Source organism: Salvia miltiorrhiza, chromosome 1, assembly GCF_028751815.1.
Source record: "Salvia miltiorrhiza cultivar Shanhuang (shh) chromosome 1, IMPLAD_Smil_shh, whole genome shotgun sequence".
Taxonomy (NCBI): domain Eukaryota; kingdom Viridiplantae; phylum Streptophyta; class Magnoliopsida; order Lamiales; family Lamiaceae; genus Salvia; species Salvia miltiorrhiza.
The window spans coordinates 29,266,090-29,284,318 of NC_080387.1; the positions used below are offsets into that span (position 1 = coordinate 29,266,090).

Consider the following 18,229-nt stretch of genomic DNA (forward strand, 5'->3'; position numbering starts at 1 on the left):
GTTGTACATTGAGATAGGTATATAATCATGGCATCATTGTCTTCCACCGTTCCCGATTCTGTCATGAGTTTCGAGACTATGCAAAAAATACAGAAACGCCTTAAGAATCCTCCAAATCTTTGATTCCAAAAATCTTTGTTAATATTACTTAAATCAAAGCCTACCCCCAATAGTTTGAAGATGAACACCATCATGTTGTGGGAAGCTCAGGTTGATGCTGGACTTAGATTCCCCATTCTTGCTTTTATACGAGATGTCAGTAATTATTTTTGCATTCCTTTTAATCAAATCGCGCCCTCCGCTATACGGAGGGCACTTGCCTTTCATATCCTGCTTAGTTTCCATGGGGTGAGGGACACAACCCTTCTTTGTTTTCCACACTCAAACCCTCAAGAAGACGAATACTCATTACAGTTTCTCCAGCCATTCCAAGTATCCCACCAAGTTTCTTTCCAGCCTTAATTCCAGCCATAAAGGGTTTTTACCTAAGTATTGTTTAGTGTCTACGATTGAGGGAGATTGGTGCACCTACTATAAATTGGGAGAGATATACTGGTATCCATGCCGTCGTGATAAGACCCATCGCCCTCCTAAACCCCTTAGTGGTTTTGATCAGGAATAATAGATAAACTTAACACAAGCTAATCGCATAAGAAGTTTAACTGCAAGAAACTCACTGACAGCAACTCAGCACTAGCCGCTACAGGGTTGTTCTCCCTTTATCCAGAGAATGCCATAGGTAATGATTTGTTATCATTGTATTTAAAAATACATGTGTGTTTGGTCACATGTTGTTCCCCTTATCTCAGATATATTTTGTAGTGATGTCGTAGAGTAATGATTGCCAGTTGTTTTTGGAGCCGCCCAATGGATCTCAGCAAACGGGATTGTTTACCTCATTTTTGGGCGTTTATTGTGGACTGTTGGATGCCCATTCGAGCATGATCCGTGCATATTAGTGTTATTTTATACTTGCTCGAGTGCTTTTAGGTGTATTCATATTGTTTTGCAGGATGTTGGAGCGTGTTGGACATTTCGCGAAGTTTGGAGCGCGTTTTGAAGAAGAAGCCGTGGCCACCACCGCCACCTATGATCTAAGGAAGGAAGATGAAGCAGGGTGAAGGAGCAAGCCACTCATCTATGATCTAAGGTTTTTCAGGGTTGTTACCTTATCCTTATAGTTTAAAACTTAGGGTTTCTAAGCTTAGAATGAACTTTTGATATTATTCTTGAAGTTATATGATGTTCTTTACATGTTTTATATTCATATTATAAAGCATGTATGTATCTATGATATGTATATCCACTTATAACATGTTTTCCAACTGTTTTGATGGTGATGATGTTAAGTTATGAAGACAAAAACTAGTCATTCAAATTGTTAGTTTTGAACATCAAATTCACTGTTAAGATCCCACTGTTCAATCTTTTATTTGCCAACAAAATGTAGTATATTTTCAAGTTTAATATTTTCTGGGAACATTAGAATGTCATATGAAGGTATCTCTGTAAAATTTCAGAATTTTTCAAGGAGATTTGACATTTTTAAAATTTATTTTAAAATTATTGTCAACATTGTGACAATTTCGGTAGACCTTGGGAAAAAAATTATATCTCTCAAATGAATTTGATTTGTTTTTTTTAGGGAAATGACTTTGAATTTTTAAGAAAGGATTTTTCTAAAAGGAAACATACATCCCGAGATTTCTAAAAAGTTGTATCCCAACCCCTGGTAACTTTTGGTTCATAAACCGTGAATGTTTAAAGTTATATCATTTACAGTGAACTTTCTGAAAATTTACAAAGTTAAGTGAATAAATGTTATGAGCTTGAATATGAGCTTAAAAATATGGGGAGTTTGTAAAAGTACCCAAGTTTGCAAATGTATGTACCAAATTAATATACCTAAAATTTTCTTTTGCTACATTCTACAACTATTTCCATTTTTTAATATATGTGTGTATGTCAAAAGCTGAAATGAGTATGATGATTGATGAAAGTAACGGTTGCACATACCGAATGATTCTTCAAATAATTATACGGATGGTTGAATTGAGTACTATAAATTCGTACGATATATTATTTATTTTGTTTCTTGTGTTAGAGTACTGCGTCAAGCGCATTATATTAAATCATCTTTATATGTGTCTCCCTTTATTATACTTGAGCCCTTATATTGGAGTATGTAATGAAAAACAAAGGTATACACAAGTTGATTATACAGCCGACACTTTTGATTATACAGTCGGAAAAATGTATTATACCACCGACACTTTTGATTATACCATCGACAATATAATGAATTATGCTGGAGGTATAATCTATTTTTCCGACGGTATAATCGTTTATGACGGTGGTATAATTATGTTCATTGTAATGATTTTATCACATTGTTACTTAAGTTGCAATTATTTGATTTAAATGTGCTAATTTGAATGTTACATGATTGAAATTAAATTTGATTATACCACAGACATATTTAAATATAACGGCGATAGAAATGAGAATACAGCTGATAGTTTTGATTATACCACCGACAAAAATGAGAATACCGCTGATATTTTTTTATTATACCGTCGGTGGTATAATCATCTTCATTGACGGTATAATCTTTTATGTCGTCGTATAATCGTTTATGCCGATGGTATAATAGTTTATGCTTAAATCCTTATTCATATCATAAGCAATTTTGGTGTTTTGTGTAATAATTATATGAATTATTGCTACTATATTTTGTGTTACACTAATTTTGATTATAATTTCTTTGTCAGTGATCAAATATGTAAAAATCAAATACTGCAAGAATCTTTCTTACTGATAACACTCATGTTTCCATGGTTTTTAATGTTCGTATGATGTTAATTTTATAGGAAAATGAGTGTTGGATGATTGTTTTGTGCCTAAATTATTTTATCTTGTGAAATATGATTCTTACTCGAACTTTGAAGGAATTTACAGGATTATTGAGTTCTCTTTTGGAAAACTTGTCTGAAATAGAAGTTGTAGATCATCTCGATACGAGTTTGTAAGCATAAATGGATCACAAATCAGAGTTTGGACGAGAAAGTTATGACCAAAACAAGAAAGTCGCGCGTAGCAGCGAAACGGCGGAGACCTCGCGGTGAGCGCCATGCGATCGCCGGCAAGATCGCCGCGGGTCCGGATTTTGGATATTTTTACGCATTTTCTGTGTTATTTTCGAGCTCAAACTCTGTATTTTACCCTGGCACTATAAATAGGGCTTCTTTTGACCTATTTAGGGTTCTCAGCTTTAGCTTTTCAGTTTTATAGCTTTAGACTTTTGTTGCTTTCCAGTTTTTAGAGCTTGGATTGGATTTCCACAAGATTGAAGATTCAAGTCACTACGATCATTTTACTTTCGGTTTTTATACAATACAGTTTTTACAATTGTGTTCTTTATTATTATGTTTATGTTTTAGTTTAATATGTCTGGCTAAGTTCTTTATCTGATTCTAGGGTTTGTAAATAGTTAATTAGGTTCATGTGATTTATTTGTTAGTACCTATTAACCTTCCAGTTTATGCTTCATAATTTATGGTGCTTGAATTCGTGTGAATTATCTGATCAATAGTTTGCATGTGTAGTTATTCGGCTTGAGACCCAACGGAGATAGTTGTTTAGTTGATTCAGGAATGTATGATATGATCTTAACCTTGAGACCCAACGGAGATAGGTGGATCATAGGGAGCTATTCTTAGGAGCTTTGGGGAGTTAGTAGATTTTCTTGAGACCTAGCGAAGATAGAGAATTTACTAATCTACGATCGTTGCTGCTCTAGCGAGAGTGATTGATTAATTAAGTGATCTCCCATCATAACTGGATTAAATTGGTAATTAGGATTAATAGATTGATTATGTGGATTTAGTTGATGAATTTACTACCCTGGGATCAGTTGTTTTTATTTACCTGCTTTGTCTTTGCTTTTGTTTGGAATTGTAGTTTTATTTAATATTCTCATTTTTCTGATTGCCTGTCTATTGTGATAGTTTGTTTAGGAAATAGATAAAGTTATTTTGTTGTTTCAGTCCCTGTGGATACGATACTCGGTTGCTGTTTATTTGTTACAATTACACTGTGTTAGTTGCATGCAGTTTTTGTTGCTAATAAAAATAGTGATCACTTACACACTTTTTCAGATGGTATGTTTCAAAAAATAAACATATAAAATAGAAATGAGTATAGAGTGTAGTAATTTAAAAAAGTGGGTATTTTTTATAGACAACTTTGCAAAGTTGTATATTTTTATATGTTACCACTAAAAATATTCCCTTTCTTATTTGATTAGTGTGAAACTTGATATATTATTATTTGTGATTGGGTGAGAATTTGTTGTCTACAAATATTAGTCATGTTATAATGAGCATAAGTTATAGCTACAAGCTTGTGTATAGAAACTTTATTCTATATTAAAAGCCATAAAATCACATGCCTAAATGACTTGGGTGACTAGATAAAATTGTATGAGAATTTATCTTAAGATCAAATTACGTAAATAGGTTTCTCAAGGGAAACAATTAAGGGCTATTTATTTACCCTTCAATAAAATCTTAAGTTTTCAAATTATTAAAGTTTTGAAAACTCGGGCTTAAGCGAATTTATAATTAAACTAGTTTTACCTATGGGTTGAAATTAGAATAAGTTTGGACCCTATTGAGATTGATTATTTTATAGGCCCTGATGAAGCAACGGATTAGGCGCTACCTCTCTGACGAAATCAAGTAATTCTCCAATGATTTTTCGCTTGCAATGTTGGTAAATTCTTCTAAATGTATGAGCTTAAATGCTTTATTATTAAAATGCAAGTTATTCATAAATATTTTGTATGTGCTTTACTACTACGTTAAATGCTCTTATACAGATCGATCCAAGTTCTTACACCAACCTAACACGCCGTGCAAGAATCATGTACACAAACGATTAGTAGTGTGGTGGGTTGATCTCCATCGTGTGCTAACATAGCATAAGGATTCTCTAGGTAACAACTTGAAATCCACCAAGTATTAGATGACCTTTCGGGGACTCAAAACCCAAGGTCAAATATAAACCCGACAGTGGCTAGAGGTCCGAAATCACGATAGTAACGTAAGTACGAGACATAGCGTGTTCAACTAGTAAAAGAAATGATTTAGTGAACTTAGAAGTGGTTTTGTTTTAAAACCTTCTAAATATTACTTCATGTTATATTAGGCAACTTTGCTTTTCAAAAAATATATTCGAACTGTTATGCTTAAAAATTGGCATTTACCCACTGAGTACATTAGTACTCAGTCCAAATACTTTTAAAATATTTTCAGATTGAAGACCGATGTAGATGGGGCAGAGCTGAGGCGAGGGTTGAGATGCTAAACTTCCGCTATGCCAAGACTATCTTTAAATTTACTAATTATGTTCTTAAAGACATCTATAGATTGATTATCTTAAGACCTTATGTTTAAATTCTCTAATTGCTTGACGATCTTATTCGTAAGCATCTCTTGAACTCTACTTGTGACATGCTTTGGTAAATTAGTTGAACTTTCATATTCTAATCAAACTTCATGTGTTCCTGTTATATTGTGAGATGATTGCCCCTTTCTTTCCTCACTTTTTACTCCCCCTCCCGCCACTCCTAATTTGAACGTCTTCATTTGGAAATCGGGATGGGACACCACTGTCATACCAAAGAATGTGGAGGACGACACTTTGATATAAGAAAATAGCGCAAAAGGTTCTGGTTTATGGGTTTTAGTGGCCTATAATATTCAAAAATGCTTACAAGCTATGTAAAGGATGTGAACAGTGTTAACAAGAAGACAACATTACACGAAGGGATTAAATGCCCATGATGCCATATTACCCGTGACAATATTTGACATATAGGGCATGGATTTCATGGGACCTTTAGCCGCATCAAAAGGCAACATGTACATCTTGCTGGCTGTGGACTATGTATCAAAGTAGGGGAAGCCAAGGCGTAACCAACCAATGATTCAAAAGTTGTGGCTTCGTTTTTTAACTCCAATGCTTTCAGCAGGTTTGGCATGCACAAGGCAATCATCAGTAGTGCTGCCAAGGGCCGCCCGGAACCGGCGGTTCGACCCTGAACCGGCCCGCCGGTCAACGGTTCCGGCCCGGACCGTTGACCGACGGGCCGGTTCAGGGCCGAACCGCCAGTTATCCGGGCCGGTTAAGGTTCCCATTTTCCCCAACCCTGAACCGCCGGTCCGGCCCGCCGGTTCGGCCCGGAACCGCCGGTTCCGGCGCGGGGGCCGAGGAGAGCAGCTGGGGGCTGGGGCGCAGGGGGGCAGGGGCGCAGGGCTAGGCGGCAGGGGGCAGGCCGGCAGAGGGCTAGGCGCGTTTAGGGCTTGACCGGCCTTCTTGGCTTTGAATTCAAAATTTGAAATGTTTTACTTTTTTATTTTATTTTTTCAAATTTTCAACATTATAATTATACTTTTCCCCACACAATTTTATCTAATTCACATTTTCCCCCACCCAATTTTATCTATAAATACCCCCCTTCTTCCACCTTCAAAATCACTCCATTGTATTAACAATTCTACACTCTCCTCTCTTCTACTTCTAATTCTCCTCCATTCTTTATGTGCTATTGCTCTTGCTCTATAATTCTTTAGCTATTCTCTTGCTTATTCAATTGCTTTACTTTATTGTTCTTGCTTTACATTATATTACTACTAGTACTACTATTAAGTACTAAATACTATACTATACTATATATTTCAATTACACTATCACTACACTCACTTGCTCCTTTAATTTATTGTTCTTGCTTTACATTATATTATTACTAGTACTACTATTAAGTACTAAATACTATACTATATATTTCAATTACACTATCACTACACTCACTTGCTCCTTTAATTTTTTGTTCTTGCTTTACATTATATTACTACTAGTACTACTATTAAGTACTAAATACTATACTATTAAGATACTATATTATATATTTCAATTACACTATCACTACACTCACTTGCTCATTTACTTTATTGTTCTTGCTTATTATTCTCTAACCTCTATTATCTATATTCTCTTCTCTACTTGTTTATTTGTTATCATGTCTCATGGTCGTGGTAACCGTGGCAAGTCTATCAATGTCGACCACGAAGAAGATATTGATAGCACTCCCACTTCTCCCGAGTTTACTCAAAATGTTCAAGTACCATCATCATCCTCTAGGAGAAGGGTGAAAATTCCAGTTGAACGAGGACCATTCGGCGCACGCCGGGAGGCTGCCGATGAAGCATATGCTAGACAACTTCAAGAAGCGGAGGATGAAGAATATGCACGTAGAGTTCGACAACTAGAGGCGGAGGAGGAAGCCGACCAAGCACGTCACAACGTTGAGGAGGAAATCCCTCCCACTAGAGGTAAGGGTAAGGGTAAGGGTAAGAGTAAAACACTTTCTTCTAATATTTTCATAAAACATTTTAGGAGGGAACCCGCTCCTAAACATCCAAATGATGCTCCAAATGCTCCCGAGAGGTTCATTGCCTATTGCAACGCTACTTATCAATGGAAAGCAGGAGGGGGTTATGGCACCCTCATAAGGCACATGGAGAAGCAACACACTGTCGAGTTTGGAATCCATACAACTCAAACTCAACTACACCCCGAAGCTTTCGAACGACAAGGTAATGAACAAGGTAATATTTTATGGAAATATGACCAACAAAATGCTCGAGATTACATGGCTCGTTATATTTCAATGGAGCATTTGCCTTTTATGCATGCCGATAAATTTACTTTTGAACATACTATGAAAAATGCTTATAATCCGGCCGCCAAAAAAATTGGTCGAACTTCTATGTGCAAAAATATTAGGCGACAAGCCGGAGAAAGAAAACGTGATTTACGAAAATATTTTAAGAATTTAAATCAAAATTTTTCTATATGTTCCGACATATGGAGTGATTCTTTCCAAAGATATTCTTATATGGGTATTACTTGTCATTGGGTTGACGAATGTTGGTTAATTCAAAAACGTTTAATTGCATTTAGAGATTTCAATGAAACACATAATGCTACTAATATTGCTCAATTGATTGTTTCTGTGTTAAATGAGTATCGCATTTTAAACAAGATATTTTCGGTTGGATTTGATAATGCATCCGCCAACACCGCCTCCATTCCCGAGTTAGTTGCCGTGTGCGCACCTTCTTTTGAAGGTAGGTATTTTCATGCTCGTTGTATTTGTCATATTTTAAATAGATGTGTACAAGATGCTTATACTCTTATTAATAATGTTGTTGATCCCATTAGACAAGCCGTTAATATGTTGCATAGAAAAGCCGCTATTGGCAAAAAATGGCAAAAATATTGTCGTCACAAAAAAATTCGATATACAAATTTTGTTAAAGATATTTCTACACGTTGGAATTCAACATTTGGCATGCTTGCATCTACCATGGAACATATTGAGCATCTATGTGATTTTTTTAGAGTAACTCCCGATGCTAACTTGCTTTTATTGCCCTCTTATTGGAAACAATGTGGTAATTTATTTCAACTTTTAAAGGTTTTTCAAAATGCTACCACGGATTTATCCGGTGTTTATTATTGTACTAGTATTAAAGTTTTAGAACATTGCATGTTTATTGGTATTGCTTTAAATGATTGTTATAAAAGAAACGATTTGAAGGATGTATCATATCAAATGATCATTAAGTGGCTTAAATATTTTCTTGAAATTCCCGATGTTTTTTTAATTGCTAAGATTTTAGATCCTTCTATGAAAATCGGTGGTGTTTATCGTCTATTAGAAATTTATTATGGTGCCTTTAGAGAAATCTATGAGTCAAGATTAGGAAACAATGAACCGCTAGAATGGTACCTTCCCAACTTAGATGATATTAAACATAGAATAGATAACACACTTAGAATTTTGTTTAATGACTACGAACAAAAATATATGCTTGCAAACCCCTCATACTCTTCAAGTGGCACTTCTAGTTCACAAGGTCAATATGGCTCCTCCACCTTAGGAAGTAGTTTTGATCAAAACGAATGGGCTCAAGCCGCTTATTCATTTATGAATACACAAAGGAGTTATACTACTAACGAGCTAGATATATATTTGTCTAGTACATTTGCTTTCAAGCCTGTAGGTGGTATACAATTTGACGTCTTGAGATGGTGGTCCTCCCACGAGAGGGAATATCCCATACTCGCCACCATGGCCAAGGAGTTATTCGCGGTCCCGGCCTCCACGGTCTCCGTCGAGCAAGCATTTAGCGTTGGTGGGCTTGTCTTGGACGAAAGAAGAAGCACCATGGATCCTCGAAACATGGAGGCCACCATGTTGCTTGATGATTGGTCCAAAGCCGAGTTGCGACAACAATAGAATGAATGGGATCAAGCCGACGAGAGCCCAAACGATGAATTCACCGAGTCCGAACGATCCGAGCCCGACGAGGACTACGATTAGGTAAGTTAAGGTAAAAGAACTACGTGGGCTTTGATTCTTCATTATTCAATGAAGATACGTAGGCCACTCAATTTTAATATTTATATTAAAATTGAGCTCAAGCCCGTAATTTTTTTAATTTTTTTCCCCCTGTTAGACAACTCTCTTTCGAAATTTATTGTAAACTTGTAATGAATTAGTTATTTAGTTAGTGTTAGTTTGTTTACTTATTCAATTTTGAAGATTGTAATTTGTATCCTTATAATATTTTTTGTATACATAGAATAAATTCAAGTTTTATGCATTATTTTGATTGTCAATGACTCAATGTGTTAGAATTATTGTACTTTTATTGTATTTCAATTTTCAACACAAGTCATTTAATATGACATAAAAAAAGCACAAGCATTACTAAAGAATTAAGATGACATAACAAAATATTATGTAAAAAATATATTAATTGTCATGTTTATAAAATATAAATTTTCAACAAGTCATTTAATTTAAAAATATGACATAAAAGATATTACATGTTTATATTTTCGATTTCAACACATGTTTATATTTTATATTGTAAGTTGAATTAAAATTTGGAAATTTCATCACAAATCATTTAATTTCATAAAATATACATTTTCAACACAAGTCATTTAATTTTAAAATATGACATAAATCATTTAATTGCATAAAAGGAAAAAAAATATGACATAAATCATTTAATTTCATCACAACAATCATTAAATTTTCTACACAAGTCATTTATATTATATATTTTAAGATTTAAGTTGAATTAGAATTTTGAAATTTCACCACAAATCATTTAATTTCATAAAAAAAAAAACGAAAAAGCCCGGAACCGCCGGTTTTCGGCCCTTGAACCGCCGGTTCTCGGCCCGGACCGGAACCGCCGGTTCAGGGTCAGAAAACCGGCCCTTTTAATTTCATCCGGGCCGGTTCAGGTTCGCCGGATTTCGGACCCTGAACCGCCGGTTCGGGCCCGGAACCGGCGGTTCCTGAACCGGCGGCACCACTAATCATCAGTGATCAAAGGTCACATTTTTGCAATGCAATCATTGAAAAACTATACAGAAAATATGATGTCAACCATAAAGTGACCACAACCCATCATCCACAAGGCAATGGACAAACGGAGTTATCCAACATGATCATTAAGACCATCTTGAGGAAGGTTGTTGGCCCAATAAGAAAAGACTGGAGTATGTGTCTTGACGATGCATCATAGGCATACCGCACATCATACAAGACACCAATTAGGATCTCTCCTTATCGGATTGTCTTTGGCAAGATGTGTCACCAACCAGTGGAACTTGAGCATAAGGCATTCTTGGCAGTCAACAAAATGAACTACGAATGGGATGCTGCTGAGCAAGAGAGGAAGCTCCGATTACATGAATTGGAGAAGATTAGGCTTAAGGCCTATGAGAATGTCGCTCTATACAAGGAAAGGCTAAAGAGGACACATGACCAGTTGATCAAGGGAAAGACATTTGAACATGAACAGAAAGTTCTCCTTTACCAGTCAAGGTTCAAGCTCATGTTCGGAAAGTTGTCAAGCAAATGGATTGGACGCTATGAAATTCAAGCTCAATAATGGACCCACATATATTACTAACTATCACCCTTACAATTTACATATATTTACACATTTTATCATTAATGGACCAACATAAACAATTAGAGTTTCATTTTGAGATAGTTATTTTGAACAGTAAAACTCAATATTTGGCCACCCATCTAAAAAACACAAATTTTGGTCTTTTTTTTTTTTTACGTTTCAAGACTGTTTTGCCCTTAATTAGGGTGGATCAGATTAGGGTTTGTGCGCGGGTTAAGTCCACTTGGCACTATTAGTGCCAAAAATACTAACAGAAAAAAAAACTAAGTAAATTGGTACTTGTGGCACAAATGGTAATATTAGTACCAAAAGTATCATTCGATGATTAAACCCTAAATGAGGAATCTAAACCTTAAATGAGGAATCTAACCTCTACGGGGAAGTGTTCAAAATGGTCATATAACTGCATTCATCTATATAAGACAAAATAATGTATCAACACAAGTATATGACACTATTAACACTAATATGGTCACTAGTACCATTTGTGAATGACACTATTGACACTAATAGTGTCAAGTGTACTAATTTACTTTTTTTTTTTTTTTGTGAATACTTTTGGCACTAATAGAGCGAAGTGTACCTAACCCGCTCGCAAACCCGAATACGATTCGCCCTAATTAAGGGCAAAACAATCCTAAAACGTAAAAAATGGCCAAATTTTGTATTTTTCAAATCAGTGGTCAAAATTTGTGTTTCCTTCTTCAAAATAGCCACGCTTATGTATTGTTTCTAAACAACTAACTATCACATTTTTTTTAATTATTAACATTTTCTCTATTTATCAAATACACAACTAAATTTTCTTGAAATCGGTATTCCCTATTTTAAGGAAGATATTTCATGGACAAATAAAATATCTTTTTACGGTAGAATATATGAAAAAATAGAAAAATGAATACTTAACTAATTAATAAATTTATATTTATTAATTTTTCTTCCACTTATTAAATACACAATTAAATTTTCTTAAAATCGGTATTCACTATTTTAAGGAAGATATTTAGTGGACAAATAAAATATCTTTCCGGTAGAATATTTGAAAAAAATAGAAAAATTTATATTTAAATAAGTTTCTCTGAATTTTATTTTAATTATGTAATATACATACACGACGGACAATCTAATAAGCCCATCAGAAGGGCCAAGTACAATTTCGTTTTTGGCGGGAGGCTTTGTGGAACGGCGAAGGCGCCACGTGGCAACGCGTTAGACTTTTCAAATATTAACCCCTCTCTCTGTGTCGGGTCAATACCCAATCCGGTCAAACATTACACGCCCACTTGCATCTGATGCTCGGTTTCGACTTCAACACCCACTCAACGCAACTCTCTCCTCTCAATTTTGCACGCACAACCACAACAACACTACTCTATACGTATAGGTATTGCTCCACCGATTTATGATTACGTGAGATGTTGAACTCCAAGCAGAAAAGGCAGCAGCACCACCTCCTGCATCGGCCGCGGCTTGATCGCCGCAACGCCATCAAGAACATCGACTACTACGCCGGCGACGGCGGCGGCGGGAGCGGCTTCACTTCTCCGTCTTCCTCCTCCAACTCCTTCTCCGATGATCACTCCGTGCACAAGACGCGCTCGCTCGATCTGCTGCCGCTCTCGGATCGCACCAGCTTTCGGATGGAAGGAATCGAGGGGGAGGCCGATCAGATTTTCCGCTACCTCGGTCTCAACGCTGATGATTTGTCGATTCCGGTGGCCGCGTGGGAGGCGAGGAAGAGTTTGTCCCCTAAGAGCGAGGTTAGGTCTGCAAGGACCGGCGATCGAGGTCATTCGACCGACGGTTTTGGTGGTAGGGTTAGGGTTGGTGATGGTGAAGTGGAAGATACAGTCGGCGTGAATTTGGATGATGTTCAAGTCGGCGTTGATGTAGTTAGTGAAAATGAAGTCAGAAGTAAGCTGGTTGGTAGCGGTGGACAGGGAGTCAAGGGAATTAGGCCGTCGAAATCAGCGCCTTCAGCTGCAATCAGAAGGTCAGTGGATGATACTGTTGCAGATAGGGTGAAGTATGGTAATTGTGAAGCGGAGAATGGGACTGAGCTAGTTCTGGATTATGATGAAGTTAGGGCAGATGAAACGAGTGAAAACCGAGTATGTTTAGGGATTAGAGGCTGCAGACCACCAACTCTGGCTCCTCCTCCAGTGGTGATGCGATCGGTTGTGGACCATACGAGCTCCACTTGGGACATATTTAGAGGTTTTGGCCCTCAAGATAATCAGGAAACAGAATCACCGGGAGATGTGATTAGCCATCCGATTCATAGAGTTGAAGAAAGCGAGGAAGTTGGAAGGAGAGATATAAACATTAGGCAAGAAGTGAGCGAGGACGCTGGAGAAAAGGAAAGGGGAATTGGCTTGGAGTCATGTTCAGATTCTTCAAATGATGAAAGAGGTGGCAGTTCCATCGGCTTGATTGGCGAGAACAGTTACACTATGTCGCCAAGTGGTTCATTTAGGTTTACATCCTGGCAAAAGGGCGATTTCCTTGGTAGTGGATCATTTGGAACTGTGTACGAGGGGTTTACTGAGTAAGTCATTCTTCATACCCACATAGTTGAATTATGATCAATGTTATGTAGTTTCACCAGTGAAAAAGAAGGAAATAGAAAACTAGTTACATAAATTACATCTAACTTGGAGTCTTCAATTCTACAGTAAATTGCATTTTGTGTGTGTATATATAATCATTCTTCTGCCTTCAAATCCATACCCTGAATCTAGGCTAAGTTTGCTATCACATTACCCGAAAATTATGTTGTGGTTATAATGTTAATACAAATGATTAAGTTTCAGGAAACTTTTTCAATTGGTTTTGGAGCAACATAGCATGTATGATAGGTTTAGGGGCTGAAGTGCACAATTATTTTGTGAAGATCCATGGAACAACAAAACTAATGCAAACTTCTTTCCTGGTCAAAGTACATATAATGTATGGTTCCCTTGTGTGCGAATAATAGCTTTGTGGGATTTTCCAGAGATAATATCTATCTATATCTAAGTCTTAGTTCTAACTATAGACTTTTTTACATTCGCTATAGAAGTACTTCCTCGGAACCTTCCGAGCGTGCAATCATGGGAGTTTGCATGTAATGGATCTAACAATGCAAAGCAAATTGGAATTACATTTTTGATGTTTGTTATATCACTAGAAATTTCAGCTTTTGGTTTATGAACCTCTCTCCATTCTCCAATCTTGTCTATCATCATCCATAGCTGGTGTCAGTTTGTTACATTAGCTCCTGTCAAATGATAAGGCCCAGGGGGGTTGTCATCCAGTTGGATCACATAAGTTGGTGATTTTGAAATGATTCAGATGTGTTTTTCATATGTAGAACTTATGGTAATCCAAAAATTAACCTCCACTATGATTTTGGAAACACAAAGATGAAACACAGCCAGACGGAAGATAGATATTGTACCAAGTAATTGATGTTTAATATTGTGTGTATGATATTTTAAGAACTCTTGTGCAAGGTCATGGATTGGGTTTGGTCTAATTAGATACTTTATCCTTTGGTTCTGCTATATAGAGAGTATTTTTCAAAGCATCTCTGCGTACTGACTGCATAAAAGCTCACGAAGGTTTTTCATGTTTGATATGGATCACTAAGGAAGTTGCTACAATATTTCTCTGGGTCCTTACAGTTTGTTCCTTCCTTTGCTGCAGCGATGGGCTCTTTTTTGCTGTGAAGGAGGTATCTTTACTGGACCAAGGAAGCCAGGGTCAGCAAAGCATTTTCCAGCTTGAACAGGTATGACAGTTGATAATGTATGTTGTAAGGATCTGAAAATCATTGTGCAGACCACTTGAATTGTTATTTTATCCTCTTATAAATTTTTTCAGGAGATATCTCTTCTGAAGCAGTTTCAACATGAGAATATTGTTCGCTACTTGGGCACTGACAAGGTATGCTGTTAACTTCATAAGTAGATGTCTCCATTATCAGTGCACTTACTAAATAATTTCTCTTTGATTCTTAATATGGAACATTTTTATGTTTTAGGATGATGGAAAACTATATATTTTCCTTGAGCTTGTAACAAAGGGCTCCCTTGCAAAACTCTACAACAAATATCAGCTTTGGGACTCTCAAGTCTCGTCATACACAAGGCAGATTCTAAGTGGGCTGAATTATCTTCACAGCCGAGATGTCGTTCACAGGTGCTATAACTCATCTCAGTATTCAGGTTTCTGTGGTCATTGTTAGTGATTACTTCCTGAGGCTCTCATATTCTCCAAGAAGCTTACTTTTTGTTAAGATAGTATTCTGGGCAATGTATGTGGGAGCAGATTTAATAATTTATTGACAATCAGTTTCCTAAAATAGTACTTGGATTTTATGTTGCCTTTCCTCTTTCTAGTAGCACTCCAAATTTTTGTGCTTCCTTTCTCTTTCTACTGGCCCTCCACGTTTGGAATGGGATTGTTTTTTATGTAAAGCTGGTATAGAGGTTGGAAAATTTGAAATGAACACACATTCTGGTACTCAATCAGAATGCTCTGAAAATAGAATAAACTAATACATTCCCCCCGCCCCTCCCCTCCATTTACCACCTTCTTAAAGAGCTCTGGTTTTTCTTCTTTTCAAGGGATATCAAATGTGCCAATATATTGGTGGATGTAAGTGGTTCTGTGAAACTGGCAGATTTTGGATTGGCAAAGGTTGGTTTACGGTCATACAATAATGATTTCTCCTTTCTTAGATGCATAATGTATTCTGAAATAAGTTTGCGTATTTTCTCAGGCATCGAAACTAAATGACATCAAATCTTGTAAAGGAACACCCTACTGGATGGCCCCAGAGGTGAGTTTTCTATCTGCAACTGGATCGCCCACACCCACTTATTGAGAGAAATTTTTTGCATAGATATTTTGCTTTTTATTCCACACACAGGCAATCATGTTTTGCCAACCATTGTACCCTTTCCCTTCATAAGTGTGAATAAGTAGCACTAGACAGAATGTTGTTTATCTTTCATTCACAATATATAATGAAGATATAATTACATATTCCATTCCCGAGGTTCTCCATATCGAAATTGCCAAAAAGGAAAAAGGGGCTATGTCCTTGTTCATTTACATTTTGATCAAAAAAGTTGTCTAGATCCAAATTTGAGATACTTTAAACTGTCAGGTTGTGAACCGAAGGAACCATGGATATGGGCGTGCTGCTGATATATGGAGCCTTGGCTGCACGGTGTTGGAAATGTTAACTGGTCAAATTCCTTACTCTCACTTGGAAGGGGTATGCCATGTTCCCTGACAATATCTTAGATTTTGCTTCCTTTTCCTACTTGAAGTTTTATATTGCGGTAATTTCATACTCTGAGTTAATTTTTTCGAACTGAAGCATACTGTTTACCACTGATTGGATGTAAAAGATTACATAATAAATTACTCTCTGTTGAGGGAGGGTAATACATAATGATTGTCTCAAAAGTATAAATTATTGGCATATCTATTGATAACTTATACGTTGCCCATAGGAGCATATAATATAAGAGCATTTCTAGAGCTAACAAAAACATTACAGCTGTGTTGGTTTTATCACAAAATTAGTAACAATTCCTTATGAACAATTATTCTGGACAACCTTCACTACTAATTGGCAACTTTACATATCAGGACGGCAGCGGTGAAAAAGAATAATCTTTACTAATGACAATAAAATAGATTTAAAGTAGACGGCTCTTCATGCCGTCTAATTGCAGTTCTATTTTTTTTATTTTTGTCATTATTTTAATTTTTCAAAGTTTTGGCTGGCACGATAACTTCTTAATTCTTTGCTCATCAAGATTTTCATCTACAGGCATTTAATTGCACATCTCAATTTCTCGCTTTGAGGTTAATGTTTTCAAAGTCCTGTTTCATGGTTGCCCAAAAGGTGTATATGTCTTCCAGCTATTACATAAAGTGGTGTTCTAAGTATCTTTTTCTGGTTGCAACAGATGCAAGCATTGTTCAGGATCGGTAGGGGTGAACTTCCTCCTATTCCTAACACCTTATCAAGAGATGCTCAGGATTTTATCCTCAAATGCTTGCAAGTTAACCCAGATAATCGCCCAACTGCTGCTCAACTTCTAGACCATCCATTTGTAAAGAAGTCACCTTCATCGTTCCCAAGTCCTGCATCTCCACATTATGCCATGAGGTCGTAGAAACCCATCAAGATTCTGCATGTTGAAGATGGTGAGGTTAGTATCTTACACTGGCATAGGCAGGTTTATTGTTTCTTTCTTCTTGCACATTTGATTGTTATGCACCTTTATTTTAGCTGGAATACTAGATGTGAGATTAAAGGATATATCAAGATTGACAAAATCTATATTTTAAGCTTGTCTTGAGCCATGTAGTATATCATATCTCAGAATGAGACTTTATTATTACACACAGTTATTGCTGCTCTGGGATAGGGCCATTTGTTGGGGAATTTTTTTTTGATGTATGTTTGATGGATCCTTCAGTATATCTTTTGGTTGCATTCTGTTATGTTTGCCATGCAACATAGATAAATCAACAGCCTTCAATGGGCTGGGTAGTTTCACAAGCTTTAACTTCCATTGATTTCCAGAGATGCGACGAATGATGTGGAAACATGTACATTTAGTTTCAGGGACAGGTATAACTATAGAGGTCTCATTAGGTTCACAAGAGGCTTTCATATGGTAATTAAGGACCGGCTTACTCCACAAATGGTGAACAGATGTCCAACAGTTCAAGAGGTGCTTGGAAAACATCTTCCCTGATGCCATAAACTATTAGGTATAGAATTATGGTTTTACGAGTCTCCCCTTCTCATCTGGTGGATGTTTCGACCTCCCTTTTGATTTTTCCCAAGCAAATGAGCATCTGAATTCTGAAATAGTTTGACATTAGGAAGTGGTGTAAGCCTGTGAGTGCCTTATAAGCTTGAAGAGCTCACAACTTGTCGAAGATATCACATGTCACTTTGCGCTACTTCCTATATAATGACACTCACACTGCACCAGAAGAGCTCACTGGCATCATATCATCCTCTTGAACAGTTCCTTCCCCAATTATTTCTCTTTTGCATCACAGTGTTGGAAGTTTAAGATATCAATTCATTAAGACAATAGTGTTTTTAACATCTGACTTGTTTTCAATATCTGTTAGGAGGAATG

At 36.6% G+C, this 18,229-nt stretch overlaps 1 protein-coding gene across 1 annotated transcript in view; it reads left to right on the forward strand.

Moving 5' to 3' along the window:
- Nucleotides 1–12,305: 12,305 nt before the first annotated feature.
- LOC131018694 (mitogen-activated protein kinase kinase kinase 1-like) overlaps nucleotides 12,306–18,229 on the forward strand; it is a 6,377-nt gene continuing 453 nt past the window's right edge. Inside the window, exons 1-9 of the mRNA XM_057947408.1 lie at nucleotides 12,306–13,614; nucleotides 14,754–14,838; nucleotides 14,931–14,993; nucleotides 15,091–15,248; nucleotides 15,677–15,749; nucleotides 15,832–15,891; nucleotides 16,222–16,332; nucleotides 17,036–17,281; nucleotides 18,222–18,229. The exon at nucleotides 18,222–18,229 is cut by the window's right edge and continues 453 nt beyond it. Of these exons, the coding sequence (XP_057803391.1) occupies nucleotides 12,482–13,614; nucleotides 14,754–14,838; nucleotides 14,931–14,993; nucleotides 15,091–15,248; nucleotides 15,677–15,749; nucleotides 15,832–15,891; nucleotides 16,222–16,332; nucleotides 17,036–17,245 (1,893 nt within the window). The 5' untranslated portion in view covers nucleotides 12,306–12,481 and the 3' untranslated portion in view covers nucleotides 17,246–17,281; nucleotides 18,222–18,229. The remainder of the gene's footprint in view (nucleotides 13,615–14,753; nucleotides 14,839–14,930; nucleotides 14,994–15,090; nucleotides 15,249–15,676; nucleotides 15,750–15,831; nucleotides 15,892–16,221; nucleotides 16,333–17,035; nucleotides 17,282–18,221) is intronic.